The sequence below is a fragment of the Nelusetta ayraudi genome, unplaced genomic scaffold, assembly GCF_046127955.1.
Source record: "Nelusetta ayraudi isolate G7.1 ecotype Tasmania unplaced genomic scaffold, CSIRO-AGI_Nayr_v1 ptg000022l, whole genome shotgun sequence".
Lineage (NCBI taxonomy): Eukaryota > Metazoa > Chordata > Actinopteri > Tetraodontiformes > Monacanthidae > Nelusetta > Nelusetta ayraudi.
Window position 1 is genome coordinate 1,490,402 of NW_027466072.1, and position 17,684 is coordinate 1,508,085.

Consider the following 17,684-nt stretch of genomic DNA (forward strand, 5'->3'; position numbering starts at 1 on the left):
GCTTTATTTGGTTTGCAAACTGTTGTTATGTTATTTTAAGTAATGTATTATTTTAAAAATGTTGATGGACCCCAGGAAGTATAGCTGCAGCTATGCTGTAGCTAATAGGGATCCTAATAAATAAACAAATAAACAAATGGCAGAGGAAAAAAAAACAAAAAAAAAACAGGAAACACAATTTAAAGGGGAAAAAAAAAATCTTCCACCTTCCACCAACTAAACAATGCAATAAGAAAAATACATCTCGTTTCTATCTGGAACCGTAACAATAAATGTGTAATGACAAATATCGTGATCATCACTAACATAAGAACCAATCATGGAGAGCAGAACAGAGTAAAGACAACAAACAGCTGCTCTCACCCAAACACGCCGCCGCTCCGACCATGGCGTAGAGGCCCGGGGTGATGCAGTCGGCTCCAGGCGAGCACCAGCCTGTGAAGATCAACCAGTCGTGGTTGTAGTAGGCCAGCTGCTCCATGGCGATGCCCAGTAGGCGGCCGGCGATGGCTCCCACTGCCATACTGGGGATGAAGAGACCGGAGGGGACCTGGGTGGACAGAGAGGACGTCAAGCACTCCAGCAGACCTCTGATGTTATGGGGACATTTGTTTTCTCTCATTGCAGTGCACGGTAGAAAACAAAGTGCACTCTGAAAAAACCCGACTGCGCCTATATTTAATATTTACGACGATTAAGTTTTATTATTGTTTATTATATTTTTTCCCCTTTTGATGCGTTTATTTCGGATCGTATTGTAAACACCCAGACACAAGCTCAGACTTTCTTTGTACGTCAATTAAGTTTGTATTTGATGATATGTTCATAGAATCTTGCAACACTTTTGTGTTATAAAAAAAGGATTAAAATTTCTAATTTCTAATTTCTAATACAATTTTTTATTTTTTTTTCAAAGTTACAACCATTTAAAATGAGCAGTACTTTAGCTGTCAATGAAACAATATGACTGTGCGCATAAAGCATGTGCCAGTTTTCCACCAACTACACTGCATCACTGTTCACTTGTTTATTTATTCATTCATTTCATTTTTAAATAAACCAACGCAGTGCCGTTCAGGACATTTTTTTCACGAGTGCAGTCACCACGTTGGTCCCTCAGTGAGCACTGTGACGCTGAGTCGGCCTGCGATGACTCGGAACAGAAAGCGTGTGAAACACCGTTGGGCTCCGGAGGATTGATTCCCTCCTCAGCCCCAAACAGCGAAAACAAAGAAACAGGCGGCCAGATGAGCAATTGTGAGTGAATTACACTCTGACGCCATTCTAAAGTCTGGGGTTCTGGGCACATTGAACACAGCTGCCCGTCTGTTGCTCTGAGTTTGCAGGGAGATAAAAAAAAAAAAAAAGAAAGAAAGAAATAAAAGCACCTCATCAATTATGGGCTTCAGATGAAAGTGGCGACAGGAACTGTTCTGCACCTGTAGTGTTCTCGTGTGTGTGTGTGTGTGTGTGTGTGTGTGTGTGTGTGTGTGTGTGTGTGTGTGTGTGTGTGTGTGTGTGAATTAGGACCAACCTTCATGCCAAATGTAATCACAGTGATCAGCATCTTGAAGATTAAGGCCAGGGCCAGCTGCCACAGGGCCGTGTACAGGCCCGGTCCTGCAGGCCGGTCCCCCAGACTGTTGCCCACACCTGCCGTTGTGTTTGTTGGCTGCAAAATAAAGAGAAAAGAAGCAATCAATTTTATTGTATATAAAAAAAATATATATATATATACAATAAAAAAAAAAAGAAAAACATTTGTCTTCAGAATTTACAAATTCAAATAAACACTTATGTTCTCTCATTGTGTGGTGAATAAATATTGACAAACTGCACTTTCCAAAAATAGTTACTGCCATCCAACAGGAGATAAAGAGTAGCCAGAGGTAGATTAACAGACTCAGGAACTCTTTTATGCCTCAGTCTATTCAAATGTCAAATAAGTGTTAGTACAGGGACGTGGAGGCACCACAGCCACTTTGATGTTTTGCTTTGTATAGCAAATTACATGTTTGTGATGTTTTTGTTGTGTATGTGGTATTTGTAAGTAGAAGAAACAGTTGCGTCAGACGCAAGACACATTTCAGGAGGCATTCTGACAATAAAAGTAATCAATCAATCAATTAATCAATCAATATAAAAACAGGATCAATCGTCACGTGAGGACCGTTCCCCCCCACCCGCCTCCCTCCCGGAATGGCGCAACGTGACGGCCGACCTGTTTGTATCCGCAGAGCTGAGACGAGTCGAGCAGCGAGCAGTCGTTGAAGAGCTCCGAGATGAGTTCAGCTCCGCTCATACGGGTGTAGCTGTTGGGGTAGGCCACCACGGCGGTCAGAGCCGTCACCACCAGCACCTCCATGACGGGGTAGTGACCCAGTCGGGTCGTCTTGCCTTTCGAAAAAAGAGACGCACAAAGACTTTTAGCATTCGCAGGAAGTAAAACTATGCTTCGCGTCGTCAGGGGGAGGGAGGGGGGGGGGACATTTTCACTTGTTTTTATTTTCTATTCCACTTCATTACTCACGTAACTTGCACCAGGCGATGTTGGCCTTGATGAACAGCGCCCCCCACAGGCCTCCAAATATTCCGAGCAGCACGAACGGGCCGAGCTCGACCAGATGCCAGGGGGCGTGAAACTCCACGTAGAACAAGACCAGGCGGCTGTTCCCGAAGGGGTTGATGGAGCGCAGGGTGAACGCCGCCACCAGGGCGGCGAAGAAGGAGCGCCACAGGGTTTTCAGAGGGAAGTAATAACTTACCTGGGTGAGAGCAGAGGGCGGGGGTGGGGTATTTTAGCAAGGGACAACAGCAATAAGCAAAGTCACTAATTTCACTAATTTCCTTTTCTGAGTGAAAATGTAGAGATGCTTTTAAAAATGCTGATAATCATAAAAGGGTATTTTCAAAAGCTTGTAAACCCTGTATAACCGTACAACTAACTAACCCTCTTTCATACTGTGTGATTTGCTGTCATTAAATGCTTTATACATATTATATAAACATAATACTGTGATTGTTTTATATTCTGACACATTAAACTTACACCATATAATCTAAATGAAACATTACATTAATTTCTTACTTAACTATTTAATTTAATAAAACCAGCACATTTAGGATATGTGATAAATGTGTTAGTTCACTTTGAGTGAAGTACTGATATATTATTTATGTGTGTGTGTATATTAATGCACTTTCTGTTTGCCTTTACAAATGTACATGTTTATGTGCATACATACATACATACATATGACGAAGTGCATAAGATTCATTTTGTTTTTGCTGAGTTTTAGTTGGGATTTTGGAAACTATTATTTTCTTCAATGAAATTGTAATTTTCTTCGTTACTAAATATAACAAATAATCTATTCTACTCATCCACGGCAGCTCACCTCCTCCAAGCTGAACAGAACTCCTCCTATTGGAGCACCAAACGCCACAGACACGCCCACCGCCGCTGCCGCGGATAACACCTGCACACAGAACAGAACAGAACCCACGTGGCGATGAAGAGCAGCTGCATTGAGACACTCAAACTGATGCTGATCAATGACAGCACTTCACTTTCACTTTCTTTCATCTCATCAACTCTCTCCGTCAACGGAGATTTAAATTGACCAGCACCAACAATGAGAACTTAGTCATGTTCCGTTAGTGAGATTCGTCTGAACTGGTGATAATATTGTGTAAGTGACAGAATCTGTGTTGCTTTCTCCTCTAAAATGAATCAAAACAATAGTTTTCTGCACCCTCAGTGCAAGAAGAAGCGCTACCGCAGGTCATTCCTGCCTGCAGCCATCAGGCTGGACAATTGCACTCAGTAAAATCCCATCCACTGGGATACAACAAAAATCTACAATAACTGTAAATTTCTCTTTTAGACGCAATAGAAACTTATTTATAGCAGAGCATGTAGCACATGTAAATTCAAATGTTTAATATGTAAATATCTTGCTTTTTATCTTGCTTCTTATTTTTCTGTATAAACATACAGATACTTTATTTTTGTCTGTAACTTCAGTTAATATAATTCTGGACCTTTTGCACTTTAGCCTTTTTTTTGTTGTTGTTGTTGTTGCTGTAATTATGTAAATTTCCCCATCGGGGGATCAATAAAGTTCTTCTTCTTCTTCTCCTTCTTCTTCTTCTTCTCCTTCCATATGAGAAAACTTGAATTTCCAGTCGTTTAAAGCAATGCACCAGAGATGCATCACACAGATAAAAAATCGGGCCAGTTAAGCTGAATATTAAGCAGCCACTTCCACAATTCAAAACATAAGCTTTCCCATGTATGAAGATATTTCCAGCTTCATTCTCGAGCCCAAATACACAAATACAGCAGCTGCTATGCCAAAATGTTCACATGCTTTGAATGTGGCATGATTGCTAGCAGATGGGCTGATCTGGGTATTTCGCACACTGCTGATCTACTGGGGTTGTCACACAAAACCGTCTCTGGGATCTACAGAGAACGGTGAGACAGAGAGAAGATCCCCAGTGAGCAGCACTGCTGTGGTGGACAATGCTGGGCTGAGGTCAAAAGGTCAAACGGGGAAAACGGGCAGAAAGGCAACACGATTTCAAATCCTGCTGCAGAGGATATCTGAAGCACCTGTTTGCACACACAACAAATATAACTATTATACTACACAGGGCTACTTTATTTATTAGGTACACGTTGTTAGTACCAACTACCTAATAAAGTGGACAGTGACTGCAAATGGGTTGAATCCTCCCCCCTTTTACACTACATATCACTACCTCATGTGCAATATTTATTCAACCTTACCAAGCCAAACCCTTTTCTAGCTCTTAATTAATTACCCTCCCTATCATGTTTGGCCTTTTTTTTCCCTATCATTTGTAATCTATTTAATGTAAATATGCATAGCGTATTTAGGAGCGTAGCCTTACGCACTGTTTGCACCTTTGCCGTACAGGCAAAGGCAAATGGCAATAACTCTCTAATCTAATCAAATGTGTACAATATCAAAGGGCCTGAACACTCACCTCGCGCCGCTTGGCCTCATTCTTGCGATACTTGGTGAAAAGGTGACAAAGAATGTTGGCGCAGCAGCAAGCCACGTGCACCAGAGGGCCCTCTTTCCCCAAGCTGAGGCCGGACGACACGGCCAAGACCAGCGTGATGGTCTTGACGATCAGGGTCCACTTGCCCAGATAACCGCGGATGATGAAGCCGCTCAGGATGGTCTTAATCTGAGGGAGAAAAGGGCAGAAAATAAATAAACAAATAAGAATAAAATGTCTGGCATGTGCTTGGATGGCCTGGTGTGTTTGCAATCGCCAGCCTGTTTATATCCGAGAAGAATCACTTTAGATAAGCGCGCGTAGGCCTTCCAGGCGAGAACGAAGGAGAGCGTAAACACTGACGGCGGAGGGGGAGTATTTATGGATACATTTGCCTTTCAAATAAGCAGTTAATCTTTGTGCGTGGGCCTGCTGACCACTGTCTGACCCGTGAGAGATGAGGCCGTCGGGAAAAACAGGATTCAAGTTGCATGATATTAAAGGCTGAGAGCAGTGAGCAGTGAGAGTGAGGCAGAGTTTATGTGCGCAGCTGGAGGTGTGTGTGTGTGTGTGTGTGTGTGTGTGTGTGTGTGTGTGTGTGTGTGTGTGTGTGTGTTTACCCCCCCTTTCTTCTTTTTTCTGTTTCCTTTTTACAGTGCGTACGCAAAACGGGTGAATCACTTCGGAAATGATGGTTGCTGCAATTGTCGTCTCCTACTTGTATTTTTGAGAGTGTCAGCGAATCTCTGGCTCTTTACTTCCAATGATTGATAGAGCAATAAAAGAGAGACGGAGTGAAAGTAAACAGCGTTTTTTTGGAGAAAGCAGAGAGGATGATGGGAGAGAGTGGGGGGGGGGCAGACAGGCTAATGTTATCTTCGAAATTATTTTCACGCAAGTGAAAGGATTTTCTGTCACACTTTATAATAATAACTATTAAGCATTAGTTAAGCATTAATAAACACTGAATGCATCATTTAAAAACAATGTGTCTGACATGACTGCACATTAGCATGTAGTTTATTAACACAGTTATAAAATCTGTTGGAAAATACATTTTTGGAGTTTTTATAAAACAACACTCAGTCACTAACCATTCATCATCTCATAGATGAGCTTATTAATGAAGAGTAAAACATTTATAACTGTGTTTATAAACTACATGCAAATAAGTATTTATGTCAGAAACATGCATTCAGTGTTTATTAATGCTCAACTAATGCTTAATAGTGTGACTGGATTTTCTCTCTCCAGGCTCTGCAATTCGTTAGGCGCTAATCTTCATTAGCGTCCCACAATTTCCAAAAAACAGAATAATCCAGGAGAAAACTTCTTATGTTGGGTAAAGTAGCCATGTGTATGCATGTGTATGCACGCGCGCTCCCAAGGGAGCAATCTCCTGAATTGGGTCGGGGTGCGACTGCGTGAAGCAATGCTCTCTGGGTAATTCTGTCCACATCACTGTGATTGGAAACATGCTGAAAAACGTCACGCGAACAACAATAAAAACTTTGAAAAGGTAAATAAACAGCGGTAAAGTTGGCAATTGATCCATTAATAAGCAAGGGGGCCTATTTCGCAAAGCTGGAGAGTCTGAGGTCGTTGACCCCAAAATGAGGGAAAATCAGGGTTTAACATTTCAAGGACTGAGGTCAACTCAGGTCAACTCCTTGTCTTGTTATTTTGAGAACAGACTGAAATCTGCTCCATGGCTGCTTTCATTCAACAAAGCCTGAGTGGATTTCTGAAACACTGGAACTGAATGAAGTTCATTGTGTCTTCACAAAGTACGTATTATCGTTAGGATTCTTCTTTAACACGAGACACATGGCTATTATAAGATGGTATGTTCGTAACCTTGACATGTTTCAAGGGCAGCTTCCGTCGTCCTCACAAGGTCACCTGGGTGGGTGGTGTTGTGGTGTGACACGTTATTATAAGCTGCTATCACTTGCTCCATGTCCAATAGAGTTTTTTTTACAAAATAAAAGCCATATTTCTAACATTTCGACAAAGTACAGTTGCGATTTGCAGGCGTTTCCATTGAACGGTGAGAAGCGCATAAGCTGTAATTCTCTCGAGTTTTTACGAGAATTACATTTTGCTTTTGTTTGATTGCGTTTCTTTGACGTCAAGAATGGTTGTGATATTTTCCTCTTGGATTCCTTAATGTCAATCCCCAGTCTGTGAATGGCACGTTCTGTTTGTATTTCACATTAAATCTGTTTCTGAGACGTATTTTTCACCGTCCACCTTTGCACCAAAAAATAAATTAAGTATGGATCAGTATGTTCACTGCGATTCCAACTGCTTTCACATTAGGCAAGTCAGTATGCCTAATTAAACTTTAAAAAAAACATTTACAATAGTGAAGTGACTCAATCAACAATTTTCCAGCACACCAACTCTTTCTCTCTCGCTCTCTTGTCACTGCAATTGTGGTTTTCCTCTTGCAAAGAATTGTTAAAATCCCCTGCGTATGACTGCTGAAAAATGCTTCCAGCAGGCCGAAGCTCGTGGTCATCTCTGCGCTAATCAGACTCAAACCAACTTCGAACCGAAAAAAAAAAGAAGCTGGAAACTCAGTTTCAACACCTCAGTAATGTCAGACACGATGGCTAAACTTGAAGTTTGTTCCACCTCCTCTTTGAATTGGGCCCCGTGTGTTTTTAGCACACGAAGAACACACGAGAAAATACATGAGGCACAGCTCAGCTTTACCTCTGGTATTCCTGAGCCGCACGCGTACGGTGCGAAGGCCCGAACCAGCGCCACGGCCAGGAAGGAGAAGAGCAAAGCCCAGAAGATGTACATCAGGTAGCTCATGATGTAGGCCAGCGGCCCCTGCAGGAATACAAAGAAAAAACATACGACGTGAGAAGAAGTCGCCGGAAAATATCTGGAGCAGAAAGGATTCCGCACGATCGGGCACTATCCGATGTAATGACAGTCTACACCCAGCAGGTGGGACTAAAGCACTTTCAATTTAATAATCTGCTAGTGCAACGTGTCTGTGCTATGAAAATGTAAATATCTGCTTCTCACTTTTTTTTTTTTTTTTTACTGACAGGTGGAAGAGGACACTTTGTCGACCTAATGAGATTTGCTCCACACGTTCAGAACCTTTGAGGTACACGAACCCGACCCCGCAGAAACGTCTCCTACCGTTGACGTCCCTGTTATTAGCTCGCCCCAACTCTGCCACTGTGGGCAGCTGTCGCGATCCTGGAAAGTGGTTTCGTTGGATTTCCAGCAGCAGTGCTCGTGGTTGAACCAGAAGCCAATGAGACAGACGCCGTCCTTCATGTCTGTCAGCCAGTGGGCCGCGATGTCGATGCCGCCTGCCAGGGCGCCTGAGACACGGGCGGAGCGAAGACGACACCGTGAGGAACAAAGCGCCACTGCCACATTCTTTAAATAATGATTTATATTTATCAAAAAATAACTTAAAAAAAGGTTTTTTGATACAGGACATGGTGCAAAGAGGGCCTCAGTTGCAGTTGCAGTTGTGTGAAAGGAAAATATTTTCTCTGTCAAACAATAGTTGAACTGAGCAGGAAGTGTGAGTTTGTAGATATGAGAGAATTTTCTTTTTTGCGATGTTTTGAGTTCTTTATAAAAAAAAAAAAAAAAACTCCTTTAGGCACTTTTCACTTGTCTCAGTTGGACCTGCAGTGGCCAAGTCAAGTGGAGGCAAACATTTACAAGGACTCTGGCGGGAAGCCGAGTTGCGTTCACAGGCGTGTGCGCATGCGCGTGTGTGTGTGTGTGTGTGTGTGTGTGTGTGTGTGTGTGTGTGGCCTCGGACATGTGCGCTCGCTACCTGACATGAGACCCACGAGCAGCATGAGCAGCCACCCAGAGAAGGCGTCGCTGACGCTGTGCATCAGAGCCACCTTGGACTGCTTGCTCTTCTTGGTGATCTGAAGGGACAGAGGCGCAGAAAAAAAAACCCACAATGTTAGAAATCAGTTTTCAGCCTTTTCATCATGACCTTTGCTTACATATCAACTCTCCAATGGTAAACAGGAGGGAGGCTGCTACAGTGATTGAACGGAATTATTGAGTTATTCTGCGTTTATACACTACCGGTCAACAGTTTGGACACATACTTTCTTTTCTTTCTTTCATTTTCATGACTGTTTACGTTGTAGATTGTCACTCAAGACATCCACACAATAAATGAACACATATGGAAGATGTGTTCATTTTGTGTTCACAGGTTTTATATTGCAGATGATCTAGAATAGCCGTCCTCCCTATAATATATATAAAACATAAAATATTTAGCTATCTAAGATTTTCTTCTTTCTTTTTTTTTTGCCACATTAATCTACATCTCTTGGTCATCTAGTTGATGTCCTCAGTGTGTATCTACAGTGTGGAAAGTAGTCAAGCTAAAGAAGAAACAGGTGTGTCCAAACCTCTGACTGGGTATTAATGTGGTCAACAAGCAAAGAAATGAACAGTTTGTTAAATCTGCAAAGGCCCACACATACTTATGAATGCATTACAAAGTACTTAATTAGTATCCTCCAACAAATGCACATAAACAGATGATAAAAAATTGAGGAATAAACAGACTGAAAGTGTTGCTAGAAAACGTGTATCTGCACTGTGCTCAATTACAGGCAATTCACTAATGATTGATTACTATTTTGCAGACATGTTTCCCAGTGCAGGAAAACTGTCATCAGCTGTGCAAAGCATTAATGTTGGCCACACTTGACGACATCAGGTGAAGACTTATAGAGCTGATAGTTAGGCTGATTGTCCGGTTCCCAGCCTCAAATACCCAGGCCAGGCAAGAAAGAGAACTTTACAGAATATTGTTCGAACAGCCACTGGCTGTTCAGTGTCTGCAGTTAACTACTCAACAACTGTGGGGGTTTGTGGTGGCTGACGCTCTCTCTGTACCTCTCGGTGTCGGTCTCGGTCTTTGCTCTTCTCTCTGACCCAGTCGATGGTGTTGAAGTCTTCGTAGGTGCCCAGACCGGGCACCGGGTCCTCCAGGGGGTCCACCAGCTTCCCAGGTCCGTGGCCGTTCATGGCGGCGCCTCTGCCGCTGTAGTAGTCTTCATAGACTCCTGGGGATGAAGGCGAACACACACACACACACACTTGAAGTCACACCGCAACCTTTCTGGCCATGTCATGCTGCAAACTCTGCTCCGTGGTCTCTGCGTTTGTTGGGAGTTCTTGATGTAGTTTTTTGGCTTTTGAACCAACTTGTGTTTTATGTGGTCAGAGGAGGGCATCGTTGAGCAGCGGGCAAAAACAGACCTCCTGCGGCGCTTACCACACACACGCACCGTGTGACGCAAACAGCTCGGGGGTCCAGTGTGAGCTTATTGCAACACATTGCAACACACAACAACCGCCGGCATCAAATATCAGAGCGTAGCAACGTGGTGTCTAATGTCCTTCGTGCACGATGGGAGCTTCAGTCTAGGAGGACGTGCAGAGGAATTACCAACCAAAACCAGCTCCAGGTGAGAGCAGCAAAAAAAAAAAGAAGGAAGTCACGAGTTGAGTCGAGACAAGGCAGCACATTCTGTATGTAAAAACTACACACACACACACACACACACGACAGACCTGAAGTTGATTAGCTGTTTAAAACATACATACATCAAAAGTTTGGACAAAGCTTCTTGGGATTTTTTTTTTTTTTTTGTATCTTCACAACTTTCTGCACTGCAGATAGATACTGAGGACATGAAATATATGAGCAAGCTATATGTAATTATGCAGCAAAGAAAAACACGTTCAATAACTCTAGATATGATTTTTATAAAAAGGTGGCTATTTTGAAGAATTTCAAAATAAAACGTGTTTGAGTCATTTCACAAATTTGTTTCCTCCATAATTCCATGTGTGTTCATATGTAGTTTTGATGCCTTCAGTGAGAAACTGCATGCAATGTCAATAGCCACGAGAATGAAAGAAAAGACATTCAATTCATCAGGTGTGTCCAAACCTTTGACTGTTAGTATATTTTGAGTCTGGGCTTGAATAATAATATTGTTGTCTCTGTTATACCGTCGCTATTTTTATTGCCAACAAATCCAGTGGACTGGGCCTCGCCTCATTAAGAGGAAAGTCGGGCGAGAACACAGTGGTTGCGTGTCGGCAATCTGCTTTTCCTTGCCCTTGACGAAGTGGAGCCGCAATAAAAAAACAAAAAAAACAAAATAAAAGTGTTTTCATTTCAACTTCTTATAATTTAGAAAAAACAGACAGACAGACTTGAGGCTGCAGCAGACACAATTAGCGCCATGCTGCTCTTTTGCCTTTAGGATTATTTCCATCCCAGACTGCAGTGGAGCACCCTTCAGTCATACCTGCCCCCCCCCGCCCCCCCCCTCCAGCAGCACCAACACCCCAAGCCTCCTATAAAAAGCGGTGACGGTGAAGAAGGTAATCGTGACTCACAAGCGAGAGATGAGTCGACAACGAAAACAATGCTTAGTTGCAGCCCTTGACTCGTGTCATTGTCAGAGGGGTGATGGTGGTGGCGTCAGTTTTGCATATAGTACAACATTTCAAACACAGCTGGGCGTCAGACGTTTCATGGTGACACGGACATCACATCACACCACGCAACCACAACGTGGCACAGAAAAGGCGGGCGTGCCGTCCGGCAGCAGGAGGAGGAAGAGGAGGCGGAGGAGGAAGAGGAGGCGGAGGAGGAGGCGTTTCGCAAAACCCCGTCTGGCAGGTTTGTCTGGGTTTCATCTCAGACTCTCTAATGTGGGACACGTCTGCGTCTCAGAGATGAAGACAAACACGCGTACCTACGGTTGACACTCGAGCTCCCCCCCCCCCCCCCCCCATTTGAAAAAAAAACACCAAAAAAACAGCCTGCACAGCCCAAAAGAAAAAGTCTGGAAAATAACTAAAACAAGGACGTGCCTTTGTTTTCCACTGGGGGAGATAAGCTGCACAGAGAGAGCAGATAAGGCCTCCGCCAACTCCTCCAGTTAATATCTAGAAAAGCTACAGAAGGACACTGTGACATTCTCTCTTTTCATCTATCTTTCTTTTTGGTTTATTTTTCAGTCTTGAACTTTGCGGCTCAGACCTGTGCAGCTGCATCACGGCAGAAAAACCCCCCTCCCCCATTGGACCAATGCAGCATTTTACACTGGCTACATCCTGCTGTCTTGTCCTTCAATGCAAATACTGTCATGTTAAATGCTTTGCTGGCCAAGACAATAGCGGCATTTGCTCCCTCTGTCGGGTCACACGACCTTTGTCACTGGGCTCCACAAGCTGTTATCTTGCCGTCAACAGGGAATCACGTGAGAGCAATTGCATTTATTCGCTAATAAAAAGCATTGGTATGAAAGAATAAACGCGTGAATAACAGAATGCTAAAGCGTCAAACATACCAAACCGAAAGGTGACAAAGATTAAGGAACGTTAGAAAAAAAACAAAAAACATTTGAGTTTCACCTTTGTACTTTGGCCCAAAAGTAAAGAGAGGAAAAGAATAACAGCCACTTTGGCCCCAAACATGCACGAGGAAGGAATTACACTGGCGCAAACAAACGAGTGAAGCTGCGAGGGCTTGGACAGTGATAGTGAATACACTGCTGAAGAGCTCTGCACTCAAGCCGCCAGCTGGGACAGCTGCACGCACGCACGCACGACGCAGGAGAAATCTGTTTCTGATACGAGCTGCAGCGCGGTCGCACAGATCGCGTAACTCAATGCCTGCTCGAGTGGAAAAACCATCTTCTCTCTGCCTTCTGCTCAAACGACACCAACAAAAGTCTGCCGCGGGAAACTTGGACGAGTTTTTCAAGCTCACTGAGAGGAAAACTTGACAGAGAGAGAGAGAAGGAGACAACCTGTTATTCCAGCAGAACTCGAGTCAACAGGCGGGCGTGAAATGAAAACAGGCTTCCCGGTGCACCCGAGCGACGGTGAAAGCAAAGTTTATCATTCGCCAAAGTCAAAAAAAACAAAACAACGCATCGCTCTGACAAACCTCTCCTCCTCCGATGTGTACAAACTCACCACTTTCAGCGGGAACCTCCTCCTCCTCCAGCGCCCCAGACCAGAACTGCCGGTCCATCTTCTGGAAGCCACTGCCCCCCCCCCAAACAGTGCGCCAACTCAAACTCAAGACCACAACCTCTTCTGAACGCAAGTAGGAAGTGGATTCCAACAAGAGCACAGCCTCATTGGTCCAAAAAAAAAAAAAAAGGCCCTGGAGTTGAAGAATGATTGGCTGCTCGAGGCAGGACCGAGACAGTCTGTCGCTCCGCTGGTCGGAGCTTTTTTTCTTTATAGGTCCAAAAGTCTTTGAGTTCACCCTCATTGGCTGAGGAAGCCACGCAGCAATTAGGTCATCACAGTTTATATTATTTTGACCTGGTTGGTTGCTTTATGACCCCGGTTTTCAGAGAGGCAATAAAACAAATATTGTAAATCAAAAAAATGATCAAAGGTCCAGTGTGTACAATCAGGCTTGATTTATGCTTTTTGCCATAAAACATACTGTCACATACTGCCCATAACTACATTAATAACAGTGTGTATAATAAAAGTCATTTGGTTTACCTACTGCCTTTTAATACCAGGCTTCCTTTAAAAAAAACAAAAAAAACAAAACTATACACTGGACCTTTAAACCATCTCAGATTTGTTCATTATTTTCTTCTTTCAAGTGGAAAATCGCAAAAAACCTTAAACTAAACTGAAATATTCACTGAATAAAGACTTGAAGTGATCCCAAAACGCCAAGCTCTCGTCTACACACTGGTGCGTTCCAAATAAATGCTGGTTTGACGTTTAACAAAACCAGATGGTCTGGTCCCACATCGTAAATTCCTGGTAGTTTGATGGCATTAATCCTCAAAGTGAGAGTAACTGAAGAGAATTAACGGATTACAGATTTTTTTTTATTTTATTTTTTATTAGGTAAATGTGAGGCAACAACGAAATGAAATCAAGTCTGCTTTTATTTTGACTTAAAAATCTGACTAAAAATGTATGAATGACGTAGTTTGTACTTGAGTACTTGATGAAAAGACATTTATGGTCACCCTGCCGTGACCTCCAGTTTAGCTTCTCTCGCACAAAAGCCCAGAGTCAGACGTATATAGTGAGCACACAGCACTGTATATTTAAATGAGATAGAGAGAAACCACAGACATTCCCAGAGCAGTGCTGGATGGATGCCTTTGCAGGACTGCTGGAAATGGACTATGAAAACTATTATTGCTATTAATACTGCTCACCATTCAATTTTCAAAGTGTGACACCTCAGTTTGCTCTGAAGAAAACAAAAAAAACAACAAAAAAACAACAACCACAAAACAATGTTGTAGGATTGGAATATTGAAGACGGTTTCCCGGGTAAAATCTGAGTGTCTCACTTCCACTAGACAATTGTATCCAAGTATCAGTCGCAGAAAAGGAATAGATTTGCATGAGCGAACACAGAGCGTGCCAGACAAAAAAACAAGTTGGTCCAAAAATCTGTTGGCCCAAAAGAATTTGCCACGTTGAGAAATTCATTTTAGAAGACTCTCAGTCAGACTCTCAGTCAGATCGACAGGTGAACATGGCTTAAATATGAAGAAACAGGTCCATTTTCCTAACGCCACAAACACAAACTGTCTCTAATGACCAAAGCTCTGCTTCAAATGCCAAACGTTGCAATGATCCCAGCAGCAGCAGCAGCAGCATTTCAATGAAATTCTCAGAAAGTAATTTTGCAACACACTGCTGGACAAACTGGCTTGTTTCCAGAGCGCTGAGCTCAGCAATGAGCCTCTGCTTGTGTGTGTGTGTGTGTGTGTGTGTGTTTGTGACGCATCTTCTTAGAAAAACTCTTTCTGCATCATCTGTACTTGACATTATGTTCCAAAACACTTCACCCATGAGAAATGCAACATTTTCTTTTTTTTTGTTACCAAGTGCTGAACCTTGAACTCTGAACCCTTGAGGTCGGTTTACTGTGACCTCAGTGATGCTTGGCTAGTGCTGGGACACACTAGTGCCACGAGCTGTCATTTCTCCGTCCATAACTTCAAATCATATTAGGAGGATCACAAGGATATTAAATAGAGTAGGAAAATGTGACGCTGTTGTGCCATCTTACAACATGAATTAAGGGTAGCTGAGGTATCAACCGATGGGACAGTTTGCCATTCTTATTTCCAACAAAAACACAGATCAAGGCTGCCAAACATCACCGACACTACCAGTCAAAAGTTTGACGCCTTGAATCAAGGCATCAAAACTATGAATGAACACATATGGAATATGTATTCAACAAAAAAAGTGTAAAATAACTCAAACGGGTTTTATATTTTAGATGATTGGAGTTGATTTGAGATTATTTTTGTTGATAAAATAGCCACCCTACATATAAAATATATATAAATTATATATACAACATTCTTTTTTCTTCTGCCACATTAATCCACATATCTTGTTCATGTATTTGATGTCTTCTGCATGTATCTACAGCGTAGAAAGTAGTCAAGATAAAGAAGAAACAGGTGTGTCCAAACTTCTGACTGGTAGCGTACATCATTCACATATAGGTTTATGTTAATACACAACATTGTCCATATAAAACTGATACAAAACATTAAAACTCTATTCTTCCAAAACTGATTGGCTAAACAACACAGTAGTCGACTAGATATAGAATCCAGTCAGCACCTGGCGATGCGGAAGCGATCATGACCTCATCAGCGCGCGTCACATTCAGAGCTCGAGGTTCGTATTATGAGACGTTGACTGTGAAAATGTGTTGCGTTGAACTCGCACTCTCTTCAATGCAAAACGGTCACTGCAGTGGACAGATGTTGCACACGGAGCATAACATAATTACATGAGATGAGTTCTGAGCTGCTCCTCAACTCAAAACCCCTGCACGGTTTTTAGACTGTGGACTCCTGCAGCATTAGCATCACTCTGTGCACCGTTCATCATGGTCCTGCTGTTTTATGCATAGACTGTATGTGGCACCCACTGCGCGTCTACCCGTCCGAGAGAGAACGGACCCGCTCCGCGTCTCTCTCTCTCTCTCTTTCCGAGGTTTCTAGATTTTCCCAGTTCCACCCAGTTCACCCAGTTCACCCAGGGGGTCGAAGGGTAAAGAGTGTTGCATCTGTCGAGAATGTGAAGCCCTTTGAGGCAAATTGCAGTTGCAAACTTGGCCGACACGTATAAAAATCCATCGACCGGTGTTCCATCGCATGTCGTTTTCTATTATGCAAATTGGCTTAATAGAAGGATTTCACAGAACCCAAAACAGTGGACACAGCAGCATCGCTCCATACACTACCAGCTGGACGCCTGATACTTTCACTGCAACTTCATTTTTTTTTTTTTTAAATCCAAATCCAATTTCAAGGACATTTTGACCATCCTGCTGCAGTAGGATGATGCCATAGAATGTAAAATAGAATAGAATAGAATAGAATAGAATGGAATAGAATCGTAAAATCTGAATGCAAGTATTCTAACCAAAAGACTGGCTCTTCTTTTTTTTTATTTCGGGGAAGAATTGTCATGACTGTGCGTTCAAAGTGGTGACACATGACCAGGACATTAAAAAGTCACATTATTGTAACGACTTGTGGATGACCTTTACTCAGGCCGTCTCCTGCAGAGGTAATCAGAATACCATTTGAGTTAATGTTTCATGCAGACTAATCAGCAACATCTGAAGAAAATTCTAAGTGGGCAGGTCAAGTTTTCGGTCGTGCGAGTCTGTATTCAGTCATGGCACTGTGGGTCATGTTGTTTTCACTCAGGCCAGGAGCACCTCGTTATTCTGTAAATGTTGGATTTTTTTCAAAATCAAGACAGAGAACCCAAGCAGAAAAAAAGTCTCTCCATGACACTTTAGCGATGTACCTCCGTATGGATACGTCTGGAAAACCACCTCATGAGAGCGTCAAAACCTTTGAGCCATATTTGAGAGGTTCTTCCAAGTTTAGTTGTTGACCCAGCCTGTGACCAGTTTCTGTTGCCATATTCAGGTTTTGCGCAATTCAAGAGGTCATGGAAATGCAGCAATTGATGCCCACATTCTACTTCCACTATTCTTTGCACCAAGAATAGTTTCCCTTCCTTTCATTTTGCGCACTCGCCATTCATTTCTTCACACCACTTTCCTGTTTCACCCAGTCGCCCCTTGTGACCCGCCAGAGTAAACCTAGCGGTCAGTTCACAAAGGTCAGACATGCACTCAAAGCTGTGACTCACTCCACGTCAGTCATTACAGCCTGTGCTCAGCTGGACTGAGCAAGCACTTTGTCAGCAACTTAACTACTGACAGCCGGTGGTGGTGATTTAACTAGCAGTGGATCAAGTGAGATCAGTCATCGTTTCGGGCATGGGTACGTCGCAAAAAGAACATTGTCGGGAAAAACGTTGCAGTCAAAATGTGGAGCCTCAAGCTTCAGTTTATCTTACCAAGTCTATTTAAGGTGCTAAGCATGTGATGATAACATGAGTAAAAGATAGCAAAAATCTTATGGACTGCCTTTTAAATAAATAGATCCATAGCATTTAACGGTTTACCTTGAAAGACTTTTTACTCTAACAGGAACCTTGAGTGAAACCCACAAAAAAAAGAAATCTGGAAGGAACAGCAGAGTCAGAACGGCAGCACA

General features: G+C 42.8%; 2 protein-coding genes across 4 annotated transcripts in view; one reads left to right on the forward strand and one right to left on the reverse strand.

Annotated features, from left to right (window-relative positions):
• Window positions 1–17,684, forward strand: part of tnfsf10l (TNF superfamily member 10, like) — a 319,815-nt gene that overhangs the window by 76,647 nt on the left and 225,484 nt on the right. The gene's annotated exons all lie outside the window — the stretch shown is intronic.
• The window catches only part of clcn5b (chloride channel, voltage-sensitive 5b), a 30,911-nt gene that overhangs the window by 8,848 nt on the left and 4,379 nt on the right, over window positions 1–17,684 (reverse strand). For 2 of the 3 annotated variants that reach the window (XM_076028036.1, XM_076028035.1), the window contains exons 3-12: window positions 9,952–10,121; window positions 8,858–8,957; window positions 8,200–8,387; window positions 7,756–7,878; window positions 5,017–5,223; window positions 3,399–3,479; window positions 2,531–2,765; window positions 2,222–2,397; window positions 1,535–1,672; window positions 364–550 (exon numbers count right to left, since the gene is read on the reverse strand). In XM_076028036.1, the coding sequence (XP_075884151.1) occupies window positions 364–550; window positions 1,535–1,672; window positions 2,222–2,397; window positions 2,531–2,765; window positions 3,399–3,479; window positions 5,017–5,223; window positions 7,756–7,878; window positions 8,200–8,387; window positions 8,858–8,957; window positions 9,952–10,121 (1,605 nt within the window). Of the gene's footprint in view, window positions 1–363; window positions 551–1,534; window positions 1,673–2,221; window positions 2,398–2,530; window positions 2,766–3,398; window positions 3,480–5,016; window positions 5,224–7,755; window positions 7,879–8,199; window positions 8,388–8,857; window positions 8,958–9,951; window positions 10,122–13,059; window positions 13,439–17,684 lie in introns of those variants that run through there. The other variant, XM_076028034.1, reaches the window with a different exon arrangement.